The sequence below is a fragment of the Talaromyces atroroseus genome (assembly GCF_001907595.1).
Source record: "Talaromyces atroroseus strain IBT 11181 chromosome Unknown scaffold_15, whole genome shotgun sequence".
Taxonomy (NCBI): Eukaryota; Fungi; Ascomycota; class Eurotiomycetes; order Eurotiales; family Trichocomaceae; genus Talaromyces; species Talaromyces atroroseus.
The window spans coordinates 423,866-442,531 of record NW_017971447.1 but is presented as its reverse complement, the minus strand read 5'-3'; the positions used below and the strand labels follow the sequence as shown (position 1 = coordinate 442,531).

Below are 18,666 nucleotides of genomic sequence, written 5' to 3'. Positions count from 1 at the left end.
ACGAAAATATGCCAGGTTATGTGAAGTCCAAGGTCTAATACTTGCCGCCATGGTTCAAAGACGAAGCCTTTTGGCAAGAAAAGGTTGGGAGTTATTTTTTTTAAATAAATAATACCGCCGGATAAAAGAAAAGCGGTTTTTTTTTTTTTTTTTTTTTTTTTTTTTTTTTTTTTTTTTTTTTTTTTTTTTTTTTTTTTTATTTTTTTTTTTTTTTTTTTTTTCCCCTTTTTTCTTCTCTGAAGAAAAGAAGAAAAATAAATAAAGCAAAAGAAAATTTGCCGGTCCATTATTACTGCATAAGAATTGCGCAGTGGAGCTCCCCTCCCCAAAATTCCCAACTCAGCAAAACGAAAACACTCTTTTTTTTGGTTCCCGTCTTCTTTTAATAACCTCGTCTTTCTTCTCATCGTCGGCTTTCTTTCTATATCCTGCATGGCATAAGCTTCCCTGCTCGTTCCTGCAGCTAAATAAATAGTTCACTAGTCGGGTTGCTGGCGGCAAGGAGAGCTCGGCATTCTTCTGCTCTCTGGCTCTCTCTCCCTTCTTTCCCCTCCTGCTTCTGCTTCTTCTTCTCCTCCTCCTGCCTATCCCGCTCTGCGCGTCTCCGTCTCGACTCCAATCTCAATTCCAATATCCATAGCCAAGAGAGAAAGGAGGCGGACCATGCCCTAACGTGAGGGTCTTCTTGTATCTGCTGCCTGCTCCATTTGCTTGGCTGTACGAGCCTCGGCCGAGCACGCAGACGGCAGAGAGAGGATACACAGGGGCAACAACTTAAAGCTTAGTCCTTTCCTTCAGCATTCCTCCAGCTTGCTACGCTCCGCACTGATTTCATGGTTGCCGGGCTGCCTTATCTCTGCGGACATGAATTGGGATCGCCCGGTCCATAGGTATGTTGGCGTCTGATAGCTTTGTTTGAAGTATCTACCCACCTGCTCTCGACGCAATTGCTCTCACGCACTGCTCTGTCTACATTATTGCACCATGATGAAGAAGCTGATGGACTCCATCAACTCGTTTAGCTTCAGCTATTCCAATGGCGAGCCGCAGACCCCAACAAGAACCCCGACCTCCGCAGCCTTCGCCGATGCCGCTTTTCGAACCCCCAAATTCGAGTCGAGCTTCTACGATCCTCGCGTGACATGGGATACTGCAGATCCGTATGCCTCCAGTCCGGAGCTGCTCAAGACGCCCCAGAGGTTTATCTTCGGCGGTACCCCGTCCAATGCCATGCAACAACAGCCTCTAGACGCCTCATTCGGACAGCACCTATCGCCCAATGCTGCAGTCAAGGGACCCGGGGACACAGACACTGCCAAGCGAAGACAGATCTCGAAGCCCACGGATGCTGAGGACGAGGGTCCAGGGTCCGTCAATTCCGTCCGCTCAGCCGCTACTATACAGACTCCTCCGCCCACCAGGACGTCCCGAAGGAAGGCTCTCGATGCTGGAAATGAGGGAGGCCAAGGGCACATGGGCAGCGCCAGAAGGCTGCCTGAGCCTCAGTTGGAAACTCCCAGCAGGATAATTGCATCTTCGCCGCAACACCTATTTGCCAATTTTCAAACCTCCCCCGATTTCTTCCACTTCTCGAATATCAATTCTTCCGCATCACCGTTCTTCCCGCAACAAAAGCTCTTTGTCGACCAGGATGTCCCGGCAGATCCGTTCGCTGACACGCCCAATGCTTTCGCAACATCTACTGCTGGGGCCGTATCGCACGCACATGCGCTTGATGTTCCTCCGCTTCCCGCCATACAAGGCTCTTTGGATCTGCCTGATTTCAGTATCAGTACGGATGTCAGCTTTGGCATTGGACCAACCGCACCAGCCGATGCTGCTTTATTTCCCACTCCCTTTTCGACATCACCTCGTGTGTCTTTCACCAAGACCGAAGATCCCAGCCTTTTCTTGAGTTCGCCCGCTCGACGATTCGGCCCTCCACAGCCCTTTTCAGAACCAAAAAGCGCTCCTCGCCCTAGAATGAGGCAACCGTACTACCACCAGACGGAGGAAGCTAAAAGAGAGCAACAACGCCACACAAGTAGAACAAGCAACCAGTCCCTATCTGGCTCATTATCAGACGATAACGATAACGATGATGATGGTGATGACGACGAGGACTTTACTCCGCGTGCTGTATCCATTTTCAGACCAGGATTGGCCAGAAGCAAAACAACTACTGCCATGTCATCTCTAATTCCCCATTCCCGGTCGCAAAGTCAACAACCCTTTGCCAACAGCCTGTCTTCGACAAGTGGTATCAAAAAGACGCCGTCCAAGGGCCGTGTATCTCCGGTCAAGAGCTTGCGATTGCCAAGAACAAACTCGTCTTGTCTTCCCTCACGCTCTCAATCGTTGATCTTGAAGATTGACAAAGATGGCCGGGCAAAGACGGAGTTTCAACCTGAGAGAGGTTTCACCGGACTCACAGACCCCATTTCTGAAATGGATATAGCTAGATCTATTACTGGAAGTGAAGCTGACTCTACCGAATATTCTAACTGCCTCGCTGTACAGAATAATCTCTTTGGATTTTCAGCAATGAGTCTAACAAGGCCGAATTCAAGCCGGGCAGAATCTCAGTCACGGCCAAATTCGAAGAGTTCCTTTGCATCCACGGTAGCCTCATCGGCTTCGGGACGTCGATCACCGTGGGCGGAATCAAAACCAAGACGACCACAATCAGCTATGATACCATCAGAGTGGCTAAGCACGCCTCGAAAGCTCTCCGCCTTATGCAACGCCAACTTCACAGGCCAGTCGTCATCTACGGATAGTACGCTACCCGACCCAGAAGAGGATTCAGGGGATGCGCAACATGCCCTAAGACAACTTCTCGCAGGACGGGCAAGGAATACTAGTACTATTAATAATAGAAGAATGCGAATACCTATTTCGCAGTCCATGCATCATCTGCAATCATCGCCTCCCGGTCTCAACGGAGCGTTTGGGCTGCGATCTAGTGAAGCTACATCGCCGACAACACTGACCGATCCTGATCTTGCTACACCGAGCACAGGTCGACGCAGCAACCCAAGCAACGGTACGAGATGCATTTGCAAATCAATGGACAATGGCGGCCATCTCATGATTCAATGGTAAGTTTGGGTCTCCTATATGCGCCCTTAAAATGCTTCAAGGCTAACAATCTTGCGTGCGTTTATAGTGAATCGTGTAACCACTGGCTACATACAAAATGCGTTGGCCTCGACCGAGCTAACCTGCCACCGGTGTATATATGTATATACTGTTCTTCAACACCGATGCGAGGCGGTCGTTTACGAGATCCATTAGCTGGGGTTCCTCAAGCAGGATCGTCACCTCTCGCGCGTAAATCGTTTCGATACCGATAAACATTTTTCCTCTTCTACCGTCGCTGGACGAAATACAGCAAGGCCTCTTATTGATCATATAACGACATTTATTTTCATCCTTCCGCCTACCCATACGTTCCATGCCCTTGTTTCTTTTTAATTGGTAAACAGATAGTGTACTCAACCTTCGGTTTCATTACAGGATACCCATTTCCCTTATTTCACATCTGTTACTGTTACTCCATTTCCAAAGGGAAATTTCATACTGTACAGAAACTGTTCTTTGATTTTGCCGATGATACTTCATTCATAAATGAGCGAAAAGAATGTCAAATTCGTCCTCATTTTCATTTCCCGTTTTCTTTTGTGTGAAACTGCATTATTACTGCCCAATATTTACAAGGGCTATGAACTAAATGTCCTTTGTTTTCCTCGTCTTATCTTATACCTCTGTATGTTTTGTGTGTTTCAGAACATATCCAAACAACAACAACAACAACAACAACAACAACATTACGTCCGCCAGACGGGACTGTACCTGTACAAGACTTGACATGTATGATGACGATTGATAAGTTATTATATTTTAAATTCTCGAAAGGGATCAGATCAGGCCATTTGATTTATCCTGTATTTTTGTCTTTGGTATCCACCGTTAGATAACATAGTTTCTATCTCCAGACCACTGAGGATATTTCAAGAATAAGAAAAACACTGCCGTTCATTATTTTCATGTCAATGTCATCTCACCGATGTCCACCCACTCCTATTCGCGGATTGCAGATCAATCGACCACTACGAAGTGAGACCGCGAGTGTCGTCGTTATGCGCCGAATTCTCAAGTGGGAACCCTGCCAGCGGTGTCGTAGTCTGACGCAACACACGGTTTTTCCAAGTCGCGGGTGGGAATTTGATTTGTTGCGCATACGTGCGAGGAGCAGGGTCGGGGCTGGTATCAGCATCGGTCAGTACTGAGTTGCTCTCCTCGAACACATATGGAATGTCCCATGGGTGAATCTTGTGGCCGATCAGGAACGCATAATCGGTGAGCTGTTCGTTGATTTCTGAGAGGAGGCGGTATGCATTGGTAGTATGGTCTTCTTGAGCTTGATCGCTGTTGTTGAGCTTGTGCTCAATTCGGTATTTGTGTAGAGCATGGTCGATGATGAAGAGCGTTTCGTGGAAGTCGTTGAAGAGCTTTTGTATTTCTTTGACGCTTTCTTCCCCCTGGCAGGATTGGAATGCGAGAGAGCGTAGGAAGTGCTCGCAGCGAAGGAGGATGTTGACTGCAATGTCAAAGGGTAATTGCTGTTGAGTGCTTGGAGGTGGTCGTTGGCGCTTCGTCATCCTTTCCCACTGTCCGATGCTCGTGGATCCAGGGTTCTTTGGAGAGAAGGTGCGGGTCAGTATCAGGAGTCAGATAGGTAATTTCGCAAAGTGAAGTCGTACCTATGGATCTTTCGACTGCGAAAGAGTGGTTGAAGGGAGAATTTGGGCCCCGGGGCGGGGGGGGAGAGGAAGGTTAGAGAAAGGTCAATTGCCCAGGTGCCCGGTGAACATCTGCTTCGAAGGTAGGCTGTCCAAGATGAGATAGACGCATAACCAATTAACCTCAGGGAATTTTTGTAACCGGTTTGCTCGTTTGCATAACTATATAGGTAGGTAGGTCGGCAGCCATTTTTGTCCAGTGGGAGGAATACTGTAGGTATATATATATGTATAGAATACGGGCAACTCTGCAGACCATGCCTATGCATACAAACATAATTCTAACGTGTCCTTGCCCAGACTCAACAGTCCAACATTGCATTTTCATTAGACAACACTGGACTACAAAAATCAATAATGTCAATAATCAATAATAGAAAGATATAGATGTTGTAGCTTAAAGTTAGTATAGTAGTATACGGTTGAACGCGCTAAACCATTCTGGACATCGGCTCCCCGTAACGACAGCGGCCAATCACAAATCGTCATCCAGCAATCCCGCCGAATCTCCGAAAGAAATTTAATGTCAACATTTCCACTTCCACCACCAAGACCCATTGCTTCAGACCATGGAGGGAGACGAGATCGTCGAGTCGCCGCGCAAGCGACTAAAGACTGACAATGTTCACACCACAGACAATGACATAGCTGCCGCAATTGCCAACGCCGACAGCTCGGCAAACTCTTCGACCCCCTCAGGAGCAGCAAGGGAAGTCGATGTCGGGATCACGGAATTCGTCAGCGCAGAAATTCCTGGCTTTGAAGGTATACTTAAGAAAAGGTTGGCAGCTCTGGTCTCGGAATTGCTGTAGTATCTTCATACTAATCATTGCTCAAACTGCAGGTATACCGATTTCCTGGTGAACGAAATTCTCCCGTCCGGAGAGGTGCTTCACCTGCAAAATCTCAAAGTACCCAAGTCGCTGCAGTCTCGACCTGTCAAAGATACAAAGCCGGATGTGCACGGCGCAGAAGATGCAGACCATGCCGAAGGCGAAGCAGCTGCTTCCAAGGATGCAACTCATCAGACGGCCGCAGCCGAGTTTAAGCTATCAGAAGATGACCGAGCACAATTTGAATCACTCTTCGGAACAGAGTCCTCAAAAATCATAGAATTTCATGCTCGGATCCTTGCATCTCCAAAATCGCCGCCTAAAAGGTTTGGCCAGATCGAAGCCGGTATTGTCGATGACAAGGATGTGCGCACCAAGATGCATATGACGTTGCGACGTGTGTTCAATTCTCTCTTGGAATCCAAGACAGATAAAGAGAATACTATGATCATATCTGCTGCACCGAACAGACATAAAAACTCCGCAAGAGGTTTTCGTGGCGAAAGTGGCCGACAGTCTGATAAGTCTGCCTGGGCTGAGCGAGCCGGCTCCTACCTCCATTTTACCATCCACAAGGAAAACAAGGATACCATGGAAATTATTTCTTTCCTTGCTCGCCAGATGAAAATGCATGCCAAGAGCTTCAAGTTTGCCGGGACAAAAGATCGCCGCGGTGTCACAGTCCAGAGAGCCTGTGTCTTCAAAGTTGTTGCGGAACGTCTTGCCGGCGTGAACAAAACTTTGCGAAATGCCGCATTGGGCGATTTCACGTATGAGAAGCATCCATTGGATCTCGGAGATCTCGAGGGCAATGAGTTTGTTATTACGCTTCGAGACTGCCAATTTCCCAAAGACACTGATGTCTCGTCTATCAGCAAAGCAGAAGAGATTGTGGGTCAAGCCATGTACAATTTGCGTCAACGTGGATATCTTAATTACTATGGAATGCAACGATTTGGGACCTTTTCAAAGGGAACGCACGAGGTAGGCACCAAGATGATCCAGGGCGATTTCAAGGGTGCTGTGGATACTATCATGCATTTCTCTCCTCAAACTCTCGCAGCAGCTCAGAACGCCGAAGCCGGTCCAGTGGTTGGATCAGACGATAAGGCTCGGGCTGAAGCAATCCATATTTTCCAGACGACTCGAAATATGCATAATGCGCTTGAAAAGATGCCGAAGAAGTTCTCAGCCGAGTCAGCTATTATTCGTGTACTTGGCCGTTCAAGCAACGACTATCTTGGCGCGCTGCAAAACATTCCTCGCAACTTGCGTTTGATGTATGTGCATGCCTACCAGTCTCTTGTCTGGAATTTCGCTGCTAGTGAACGCTGGCGCCTCTACGGTGACAAGGTTGTAGAAGGAGATTTGGTCATTTCCAACCAGAAAAAGACTGTCGCAGAAGAAGAGACAGTCGATGCTGACGGCGAAGTCATTGTTACACCACAGTTTGACGATAGTTCTACCGCAGTAGACGATGCCATTACCCGCGCGCGCCCACTTTCGGCTGAAGAAGCTGCCAGCGGGGAATACACAATTTTTGACATCGTTCTTACGCTTCCAGGCTATGACGTTGCGTATCCGGAAAACCAAATGAAGGAGTTTTACAAAACCTTTATGGCTAGTCAGCAGGGAGGAGGCCTGAATCCATTTGATATGCGTCGTAAATGGAAAGATGTCAGTCTCCATGGCGGCTATCGCAAGTTGCTCAACAGACCGGGCCCTACCTACTCTTATGAAGTCAAGGCTTATTCGAAGGAGGATGAGCAATTCACAACAACGGATCTGGAGCGCTTGAAAGCTGCAGTGGCAACAAAGGAGGCGGACAACAAAACAGACAATGGAGAAACAGCAGTATCTGGCGTGTCCACACAACCTGGTGGTGGCAATGGTGCAGATGCTAAGAAAATTGCCGTTATCCTGAAATTCCAATTGGGATCTGGTGAATATGCGACGATGGCGTTGAGAGAACTGATGAAATCCGGAGGGCTGAAAGAGTATAAGCCAGAATTTGGCGGACGATGAAGAACGCCTCGCGTTTATAGGCCATTGGAAATTATGATTAGCTTGACGCCGTAGATAAAATTAGTTATATATAAACATGCGTCCACAAATTTCACCAATGAAACTGTCTTGGGCTATTGCAACCGTATGTGGAATAACTGGTGGGAGTCTAGGAACGTCTCAGAAATTGTCTAAATTGAGGATCATTGAGATTTCTGTTTTCGCCTGATAGTATGCTCGCCGAGTCTTTTATCTATCGAATCCATTTTTCTAGATATTCTGTAGAGGTTAGTAGTTATCGCGAGAAAGTTAGGGCACGGCCGAGGTAAGTTTTCCAGCCACCGAATTCATTCCTGGGGCAACAACGAGACAAACACGGCAAACATACCAGCCGCGGCGCGGGCAGAAGCTCCAGCCACATGTTTTGGTCCCTCCAGCGCTTGTCTTCCGAGGTCACCCACTCGCTCTTTCAATCTTGCAATCACTTCCAGTTGGCCTCGCCGAGACCTGTGCCTCTCGCAAAATTCTTGAGATGAGAGACACACTTCGACCGATTCGCATCTATCAACATTGTTCGACACGTGCTCTAGTACACGCCTAGAAGGTTAAGGAGTGTTCGTCGCGCAATGTCCTTTCCTCAAGACCGCCGGCGCCGGGTAGGGCCAGCCGGGCTCGGTTTCAGCTCCACGGGCAGACGAACGTTTATGGGCTACTGGGTACCATTGGCAGTGACTGTTGGTGTCGCGACAATCAGTATAGCTGCTTGGATTTGGAGCGAGAGGCAGGAACATGAGGATGATGGTGATGACGAGGGCCACGGCCATGATTATCCAGATGACTTGCACCAACCCCCATACCCGCCTCCGCCAGCAGGTTATGAAGGTGGACCATCAGCAGACTTTGCGAGATCAGCGCCCACCGATACGCACCAGGATGATGGAAGTGTCATTGCGCGAATGCAAGGCGCATTACGCCGAACGCCCAGTCCGCAGCAAATCTTTGATGGCGCAAGCAAACGAGTCGCTGCTGGAATGGCAGCCGCGGGCGCCATGGTTGGAGGCGCGCTGAGCTCCATCAGAGAAGAACGTGGTGATTTCGAAGACCACTCGCGTTGGTCTGAAGAGGCCGATTTGCGGGCCGTAAGTGCAGCTGATGCCGGCGCTCAAAGTGCGCCTTCCTCTTCTGCAAAGGCGAAGAAGACAGTCGCTATTGTCGTTTCATCCGTGTCCTTGTCTGATGACCCGGATGACATTACCTTGTCTGAACATGCGGTATGTTTTCTTTCTTTTTCTCGAGGATGTCCCATGTAACATCCCCTCAACTGATGCTCGTAATTTTCTAGTCCATTCTTTCTCACCTCCCTTCGCACGTCGACTCGGATGTCGCTCGAGTCTTTGTTCTCATCTACGCCCCAGAGCTAAAGCACACTATTGGTCTTCAATCATCCGCCCGACCTACGCCATCCGTGGACTCTTCATATTCTAACATTGCACCCGAAGAAGCAGCCGGAGCTACTGATGCATCCGGAAGTGAATTGACAAGCGTTGAACCTCGGGCAGTTGCCGACGAACTCGAATCTGCCGGCCGCCTCTTCAAAACTCTATACACACAAGCCCAAGCACTTGTAGATAAAGAAAGCATGATTATGCCGTATAGCACCCCCAACGGCCACGTGCATATCTTGCGCCATTTGTCACCAGACATTGTGTACATTCAGGAATCATTATCAGGCGCCGAGGGCGATTCCGTCAAGCAGCTCTCCGACTGGGTGAGGTACGTGGTTGTCGTTGTCGGCGACGAAGGCGGTCGTGGTGGCTTGATTGATAGCGAGGATGAGTCGGCGCTTGCAGGAGAGCACCGCGAGAAGTGGTGGCACAAAGAAGGTGTGACAGGTATCGGAAAACATATCGATATCGTTGACAGTCTGAAAGCTGGCGACGATTGGAGGCGACGAGTCTCGGGTCATGACTAACGGGTTGACGACGATGATGAGGAGGGCTATTTTTGTGTACTGCAGTAATGATTTACTGCACTTGTCTCATAATTTTGGTTTATTTGTATCCAAGGGCTTTTTTTTGATATCCGGTATCTTTATCTTTTTGGGACTTCTTGTATGGCGACAATTCTTTGTACGTACGTGTTGGTATATTTTTTTACTTTCTAAGTAAATATAACATGATTGGCAGCATCCAAGCTCTCTGTTATGTGTGTACCTCTGTTATGTGCATACATATGAAAAAAAAAGGCGTTGTCGCTCTGTGCCTGGAGACAGAAAGATTATTACTGTAAGCGGCAACAATCCGGGGAGATTCCCGATGGGTGCCCCAGGCACTAACCCGATGGGTGGTGGTTTCCTCCGACCACACCACGTGACCGAGGTGGCACCCGCATCATGGGAGAGTCTCAAAGGGCATGTCGGAGAACATCACCTGCCGACACGAGACGAGCCTGCCACTGTCTACCAGTCGCCCACCGCGTTCCCAATCCTCCCCCAACGGTGCTTGCCAGGTGCTCACTGAGCGTGTCTGCTCGCAAGGCAGCGCAGTCGCTTGCCGTGCCCACTTGGACTCTTGGTGATGCATACTTCCTGAAATCTCTCCTCCGTCACCCGCCCTATCATCACCAACCAACGGCGTTCCCCACATGTCTCGCGCGTCGGTGCTAGTGTCAATCTTTGGAGCTTGGGGTCTGTTTCTTCTATAGCAGAAGCCGTGAATTTGTGAGAGGGCCACGCTTTTCGATTGCTGGGCTGCGCGCGCGATCTGGGGCCCCGGCCAGCAACTCCGCCCAATATGGCTACCGCTATCTCCAAGCCCGCCTCTCAGCCTCCGAAAATGAAGCGTCCGCCGCCCTCTTTTCCACAAACGGGGGTCAACGGTATAAAACAGTCACCTTCCGCATCCTCCTCTCCGTCCATTACCTCGAAGCGCCTTCCTGGTGCCAATCAATCGTCCTCTGGGAATCCCGTTGCCGCTCCTATCGCCAATGGTGCAATCGCCCGCCCTGCCAATCGGCCACGGAAAGATGTCCAGAAGCCCGGAGACCTTCCAGCCCGGCCGCAAAGGTCTACAACTAGAAACTCCGTTGTGGAGGCAGATCGTCGAGCGACACAACTTCCCCCAGAGCCATTTGGTTAGTGTTCGACATGGGTTTTGTATCTTGCGCGAGCTTGCTGCTAATTTTTTTTTCTCTGCTGGATATATAGTCAAAACCACGTCGTATATACTTCGAAAGTATTCGAAGTCGCCGCCTTCTCTAATTCTCCATCTTCACCCTACTCACTTTCGCTTTGATCAACAAGATGGAAGTTTCCCATATAATTCAGAGATGAAGGTTATCATCGAACATATCCGGTCCCAGACTATTCCTCACGACATGCTCGAGGAGCTTCTTCGTGCAGGGGTGAAGTTTTATGAAGGTAATTACAGAAATCTTTTTTAAATTTTGTCAGAAAATGGTGCTGACTATCCGCGCAAATAAAAGGTTGCCTTATAGTAAAAGTTGTTGATCACAAGTCGGTCTCAGCTCAGACAAGCAAGGCAGCTGTCACATCAACTGATGAGAAAAACACCCCATTTTCTATCCATAATTACAATCAACATGTCACACCGTCGCCATACGTCCCGTATCCAAAGCAGAATCAGATCAAATCTGAGAATGTTGACTTGCTCAAAACGGATGCTCCTGAAAAGAAATTGAACGCAGATGTACCTGAAGGTTCTAGCAATGGAACGAATACCGCTGAAAATGCTTTGAATTCAGCCAATAACGGTTCTGACAAGCAGTTTGCACCCAAACCTAAAGTTTTCACCACAGTGCTCCACCCAACACCACTTTCTATACAGGCGGAGCTTACGTTTTTATCTACCACACCGCATCCACATGCTAATGGTAATTCGGCTGCGAATAAGAAGCAGGCCCCTTCTACGCAGTCACAAACGAAGACTCCAACCTCGTTATCCACGGCGGGACCGCCTCCACCCAAGAGACAGAAGATGCTAGTCGAGCCGGAGGATCTCCCTAAGTTTGAAGCTACATTAATCAGAGCTGTAGCTCCCCCGGTGTATTTAGACCCAGTGGATAGCCTTGAGTCGGCACAGCAGCTTCTGCATTTCATGGAAAGTCCGCTACATTGCGCCAAACCACCTTCGCCCAAGAGGAGGAAACGTACAGTGGCAGAGCTGGCTGCAGACGAAGCACTTGCTGCCGAAGAAGAACGATTCATGCTTATCATGGATGAACGACTCGAACCTGCTACATCAGGTGCAGTTGCTGGCGCTAAGGTTGCCGTTGATGATACCGCAGGCGCAGTACCGTTTGAACCACGCTTTTCTAGATTCAAGACAATTGAAAACATTCGCATTCAACATGAAGAGAAGGCGAAACGGGAACACGAAAGGAAGCTCCAACAGGAGCAGGCCAAGAGGCAACAACAAGAACAGGAACGAGAGAGACGCCGTCTTTTGGAGCAAAGACAAGCAGAAGAACATGCCAAAGAAGAACGGCGCCAACAAGCGGTTGCCCAACACGCACAAATACAAGCTCAGGTACAGGCTCAAGCTCAAGCTCAGTTGGCCGCTCAACAACAGCAAAGATTGCCCAATGGCCTTTCTCAAGTGTCACAAGGTCAGATGTCATCTCCTGTAGTACGGAACCAGACTCCACATAATGCCTCTTCTCCGGTGGTTGGGAATGGCATGGGTACTCAAGGTGGCGTTTCAATGAGCATGACAGCGTCTGCCCAAGCGGCTGGTAGTCCACCTAGACCTCCTTCAACCATGCAACACGCCCACCCAGGAATGATAGGCCATCCAATGGCGCCTTCAAGGAGCCAACAAAGCCAGAGCCGAAATGGCACTCCTCAAATGACTCAAGGAACCCCAGCAATGTCGCATGCTACTCCTGTCATGCGCAATGTTACTCCTACACAACGCATAGGTCACGGTAGTCCGCCAAACACGTCTCTAGCACAAACACCTGTCATAGGCCAAACCATTATGGGTACACCGCAGATGGGAACCGGGCTTGGTCTAACGCCTCAGCAACAGCAGCAGCTACTTCTTCATCAACGTCAGCAGCAATTAATGGCGCAACAACAGGGTCTAACACCGCATCAGTTTGCGCAGTTACATGCCCAACAAAACATTCAAAACCATCAGCAACAGCTGCTGCATCAACAACAACAAGCACAGCAAAATCAGCACCCTCAACAACAGCAAATCCAGCAAATACAATCCCATCAAGCCTACCAAGCCCAACTTTTGCGGAATCAAATGGCGCAAATGCACATGGCGCAGCAGAAACAGAACCAGCAAGGCACTATACAAATGACACCGCAGCAGCAACAACAGCAGCAGATTCTTTTGGCGGCCGCTCAGGCAAACGGAGGCCAGCTTCCGCAAAACCCTCAAAATATACAGGCGAACAATCGATATACGCAAATGTATCAGCAGCGGTTAACTGCTTTGCGACAAGACATGTCAAAACGATTACTTCAGCAATACGGACCACCTCAGCAATATCCACCACATATCGCTCAGCAGTATGGAAATGGCTTAGAGAAAAGTGCAAAACAATGGGTTGTGGAGATGATGAAGCGAGAACGTGAAATGATGCAACAGCGGGCTGCCCTTCAACAGCAACAACACCAACAAATGATGGCTAATGGGATGGGCAAATAGGACGACACATCGGATTTTGGCGAAGGTGAACTTCTCTAAATGGATTGGAGATACTACCATCGTCCTCGTCATTATACACAACTTGGAGCACGGCGTACAGGACGGCACTTGCTAATATTATTCATTGACGTTTCTTTTCTTTTCTTCCCGCCCCCCTTCCTTTCTTCTAACATTTACATGCTTTCCTCTCCTGCATTTAACGAGGGCAACGCAGATGAGCAATATGATGCTTATGAATCGGGAGACGGCAATCTTTTTTCTCACCTGCGTTTATGGAGTTTCTCTTTCATCTTGGGGCAAGAGTCATCGTTTTTACTTTGGGTTTAAAAGAGGGCGGGAGAGTGAATTTTTTTGTATTCTTATACACTGTGTTTTTCTCTTCTTTTTGCCTTTCATTCACATAGGGTTTTGAAACGGTACAAGTTGAGCCGTCTGCTTGATTGGAAGAGAGGTATGCCATGCTTACGCCATCGAATATACAATTGATACCACACTTTTATTTTATTGTTGCATTGGATTAAATGATTCAGTTTTCTCATTTTTGCCTGTGTTGCTTTTGGTTTGTATTACTGTCTGCACCCATGAGCACTTTCACTAGATGTTCATATTTCTTCTTCAGAATGAGAGGTGTTCTGCGTCTTATTCTTCTTCTTCACTTTACTCCTATGAATCATTTATTCTTCAGTTTCTGCTGTTCTGTGGTTCAATTGAAGTGCTGCTTTTCTTTTTCAATAATGTTACATATATGCACTTCTGTCTTCTCTTTGAGCAATCGAGGAAAGGAACATGGTTGTACTTAATTTTTGAATCTAAGATTTATCGTGACAACAACTCTAACCCTATTTTGCCTCTGCAAGCATCTTAGGCTATTAACCGGAGCTCTTATGCATTCTAAGCCTTAAGCCTCTCGCAGCTTGAATCAGCTTATATCTTATCGAAGCTAAGGGCGAAAAAAAAAAGAAGCTCAAGCCAGCCACGGTGAGATGATGGACACTTTGACCAAGAAACCGGAACTAGAGCAGAACCAACACATCGAGAGCGCTGACACCGTATATCCTCGTCAGATAAAATTGCTCAACTTGTCGAATCTAAGACCAAGGAGAATGCTCGGACTGAATTACAAGCAATCAATTCCTCCTGTGTTGATCAAACCCTCGAGCGACTCTCTCAGCAAGGGGAGTTGCTGTCTTCGCGGTCCGCAACCGAGTCTGCACGCTCGACCGCCGTGACCAATGTGGCTCAGTGCGAGAGACCCAAGGATGTCATATTGGAGGAGATCACGACTAGAAATTTCTTGCAGACCCCAAATTGGGCGGAATGATCATACGTTTATCCTGCCGCTTTCTGTCTATTTCGGTCATCGCAGAAGCTGCTCCGGGCTGCCCTAGGAAGCTACTCTAACACAGGAGCATTCAAAGGACCATACTGAGAGCGAGGAAACAGCGATGCGGAAGTATGCTTAACGGATGAATCATTTGTCAATACCATCTCGAAGATGAAATGCGGAAGGGGCAGCAACAACCATCCTCTGATGGTATTCTCAAAACCCCTACAGAAAGACCTATGCGCAGTCTGTGATTGACAACAGAAAACACAAGAAACTTCCAAAACCGGGATATGCGCGGCACCAACATAAATTAGCTGAACATCGAAATTTGCGAGAAAATGGTATCGATATACTATGCTTCTTATGCGGCGATACGGAGCCTGAGACAGGCAAGAATCGCCATACCCTCTCCAATGCTTAGGCTCAAACCGTCTAGCTCCATCATATTTAAAGGGAGAAATATCTTAAATAGGCACCTTTAGTATTTTGCGGTAAAATAATAATAGTTAAATACTACACAGAGGTCAAAAAGCATTCGGAATACGCTAATGCAGCCAAGCAGGCTAGTAAAATAATAGTTTTTGTCATACCCCAAATAACGATAATCTTAGGGTCAAACCCTCTAGCTCCGTCATATTTAAGGGGAGAAATACCTTAAATAGGCATCATTAGTATTTTGCGGTAAAATAGTTACCTACTAGTGTCTATTTAGAGACTAGTAACTAGCTTTTGACTCCCACCTCCGTAGTAATTCTCTTAAATATCTTAGAGCATGCACGGCAACAATCATCAGCACCATCATAGTTGAGTACACTACGGAACTCGAAATCTGATTCCAGGCGCTAGCAAACGATGCATGCATGGCTAGGATCTCCCGGTTTCTTTCACCGTTGCACAGACGATAAGAAACTTTGAACATCTTCGTCGTCACGATCCGTTTCATCATTTTCTTGTCTAAATGCGAAACATGGCCTGCAGATATTACCGGAACCATCAATCCGGAGAGGACAACGATTCTTGCATTTCGACTCTTGTCTGTGGCAAACTTTGCACGCTGGTTCAGTGAATTCACGTTGCTCGCGCAGCTCACGATCATTGGTGTTTTTTCAACGAATTCCTTGTCAGGGAGAAGATGATCTGGTTCCTTCTATAATCAGCGCAGTATACGCAAATATAACCCTTATTGGGGTCCTTACGATCATACAGAGATCGTGAAAGTCTCTTCACACCCTCTGGTATATAGTATATTGGGTATCTTATTTGAGCACGTGCGTCATTCTGACAGGCCAAGATATGGTCGCTTAGAGGATTTGGCCATATTTCAGCGAGTGACCAGCTCATATTCAAGCCGACGAATGGCGAAGTGATAGCGAATTCGTTATATAAGTCATAAATCAATTCAAATACCGCTTGTGTCAAATGACGACTAAAGAAACCCGGATATTTCACAGTATGAAAGGGCACCATAAGGACAGATTATAGTAACATGAGATGTCGTTTTTCAACGAAGCTATCAAATCATGCTAAATTCTTGAAATGAAATTTGACACCCTCACCAGTGCTGCAGGCTCGCTGGTAATGGAGGTATTGGTGACGGCTCGGTAGCTTTTTGCCGCGATAATCCTTGATAATGGCAAGGTGCTCGTTGGCACGCCGACTTAGCTCAGCTGTATATCCGATATATACTATTGATCGAACTCTGGTCTCTATGGCACTGTGGTTGTCAACGACATAGTCCTCCTTTGCAGGTGCATACCCTCTACTAAAATATTTATATGGTTTGGAGCTGGGCTCCTGTTATTTATAGATTAGATATATAGATACTTAGGGTTTGCATAGAGGATAATATGTCTTCTGGTATTTCTAGTTATTAGGCTAACATCTATGCTAACTGTGATTTTGTTATTTAGGCAAAGGATAAGCATATAGTTAAAGATATCAGCGAACAAGGCTTGATCTTCTATTTCGAGGCTGTCAATAGGGTGAGGTGAGGTGAGAGGTCTAGATCGACCTATTCATAGATGCACGTTGTTATACCTTAGACTTTGTCATTATCTGCTCAATACATTCTTTCACTCGATGAAAATCTTCGTCCTCGGCACCAAGGAATTTGATCATCTTCCCGTGAGTTTTTCGCATTCGTACCAACTTCCCCTGCTCGTTATCTGTAGGGATAGATGAATTTCCAGTATCATGCCCTCCTTTTTGACCGGGACTCTCAGAGAAATAAATAACATCAAATTCTCCTAACTTCTCCAACTCACTGTAGTCAGATTCAGTCTTCTGGAGCCATGTTAAATCCTTCTGCATGGCTATGAAGTCAGGTGATGCGGATTGGGCCATTGGAAGCGAGGAGACAAGTCTCTGCAGCATATTACCAATATCTGGTGGTGATCCGAAGAACATTATGCCCCGTGTTGAAAAGATAATGCTACTGAATCCGGATGATGAGGACGTAGCAAGAGCCTTGGTAATAATGACTCGGGTTAGTGGTAGACAAGTTATAAGTGCATGATCATTTTTAAGATAGAATGACAATCACAAACCCCTTTCAGCAGAAGCACCCCGAAGCTATGTGCTAGAAATAAGATAGGTCTGTTTTCGTCCTACAGCCTTTGGTCAACCTGGCAGGGAAATCAAGGGACGGAATAAATCCCATAGGACTCAAGAGTTGAAAACGAACCGTTGTAGACCTCAATCTCGAAAGTTCCTTTATTAAAGTCCATGATACCTGTTCAGCTGGGAGATAGCTCGATTTTGACGCCGAGTATCCAAAGGATAGAATCCTCGAGTCGGGGACAACACGCGGGAGAAGATCGCGGAGCCAGAAGACTTGATTTTCAGGATGCGTCCATGATTTCTTATAATGGCCGCCATCGCCGTGAATAGCAACAATGCTAGGTAAGAAGATTAATACAAAAGTAGAAAAGAAGAGGGCAGCGCGCTCTCGTACTCGACACGGCAGCTTGTGGCTGCATAAATCACTTTCAACCCTGTATCGCCCGCATCGCTGTCAGTAGAACTTCGATGAGGGGATTTGTTACTGTCCTTCCGGCCATAGCCATGTCTGCGAGCAGTTTTGTTAATGAATCGTCGCATTAGGGCAGAAACAATGTCGGAGTGGAGGGTTGCCTTGACGGAAGATAGTTTCTCGGAGCCCGCCAGCCAGCCTGAGGCATGCATATACAGTAGCGGCCGCACCGTCTCGCCCTCGGACCGACATTCTTACCTCCAGTAAATCATTTTCACCAGATCAGCTCAGATTTCGTCCTTGATCGGATCAACTTGTCTCTTTGCAGCTGGTACCAGATTCAGATTCAGATACAAAGGATACAGCGCCCCGGCACCCATGAAAGCCGCCACAAGAATAAAGCAATTCGGTTCGCTTCTGGCCAATTTGACGGCACATCGAGCGAGATGGACCATGAACCCAGAAGAGGAGAACCCCCAAATAAATGAAGCATTCAAGCCCAGCCTAGACAATATGAGACGGCCTACCAGAAGCGTAAATGGTGCATAGCCCAGGACAAGTGCGACGCGGCTCGGGCCCGGCAGCCGACCCCCGACGCTCTCTACTGTTCACCATCCATCCAACGTCCACGCATGATTTATTTACAGAAACTATTCTTCGACACACTACCCTACAGTGTTGTTCCTGTACACCAGGACCATGGCAGATGCCCTTTTGAATTGACCAGCTTTGAAGCTGCAACTTCACTAAAACAGATGGCTACCCAATCAGGTTACCAATATGCTGGCTCGATATTACGCCAGAGACAACCATTCCAAGCAGCAATCTCGGAAAATCATGGTTCGGGCAAAGCCATCTCGGCGTTTGAGCCCTGGGTGCGCAAAAGAAGCGAACAAATATCCGTCATGTCCATATAATTCTCCCAGAGAAACTTATACCGACGAGTCTTGCCATCGAGACAGCACATACCTAGGTATTCTAGCTAACAAACTATACCTAGGTACCTCTGGAGATCTTTGGCATATCATTCATTACGAGAAAAGTT

At 47.5% G+C, this 18,666-nt stretch overlaps 5 protein-coding genes across 5 annotated transcripts, besides 1 other annotated feature; 4 read left to right on the top strand and 1 right to left on the bottom strand.

The window, feature by feature from the left end:
- Positions 1–984: 984 nt before the first annotated feature.
- Positions 985–3,356, top strand: UA08_08729 (hypothetical protein; the record flags this gene model as incomplete). Its single annotated transcript, XM_020263625.1, has 2 exons — positions 985–3,101; positions 3,170–3,356. The coding sequence occupies 2 exons, from the start codon at positions 985–987 to the stop codon at positions 3,354–3,356; spliced, it is 2,304 nt and encodes a 767-aa protein (XP_020116162.1).
- Positions 2,083–2,124: a repeat region (Identified by RepeatMasker using a combination of RepBase library and repeat library created with RepeatScout).
- Positions 3,357–4,112: 756 nt separating the features above from the next.
- On the bottom strand, positions 4,113–4,664 carry UA08_08728 (hypothetical protein; the record flags this gene model as incomplete). Its single annotated transcript, XM_020263624.1, has 1 exon — positions 4,113–4,664. The coding sequence occupies one exon, from the start codon at positions 4,662–4,664 to the stop codon at positions 4,113–4,115; it is 552 nt and encodes a 183-aa protein (XP_020116246.1).
- Positions 4,665–5,374: 710 nt separating this feature from the next.
- UA08_08727 (hypothetical protein) lies at positions 5,375–7,663 on the top strand (the record flags this gene model as incomplete). The annotated part of the gene is made up of 2 exons (XM_020263623.1): positions 5,375–5,586; positions 5,650–7,663. The coding sequence occupies 2 exons, from the start codon at positions 5,375–5,377 to the stop codon at positions 7,661–7,663; spliced, it is 2,226 nt and encodes a 741-aa protein (XP_020116245.1).
- Positions 7,664–8,268: 605 nt separating this feature from the next.
- Positions 8,269–9,614, top strand: UA08_08726 (hypothetical protein; the record flags this gene model as incomplete). Its single annotated transcript, XM_020263622.1, has 2 exons — positions 8,269–8,913; positions 8,985–9,614. The coding sequence occupies 2 exons, from the start codon at positions 8,269–8,271 to the stop codon at positions 9,612–9,614; spliced, it is 1,275 nt and encodes a 424-aa protein (XP_020116254.1).
- An 820-nt stretch (positions 9,615–10,434) lies between these two features.
- UA08_08725 (hypothetical protein) lies at positions 10,435–13,323 on the top strand (the record flags this gene model as incomplete). Its single annotated transcript, XM_020263621.1, has 3 exons — positions 10,435–10,774; positions 10,848–11,060; positions 11,138–13,323. The coding sequence occupies 3 exons, from the start codon at positions 10,435–10,437 to the stop codon at positions 13,321–13,323; spliced, it is 2,739 nt and encodes a 912-aa protein (XP_020116253.1).
- Between the last annotated feature and the right edge of the window lie 5,343 nt (positions 13,324–18,666).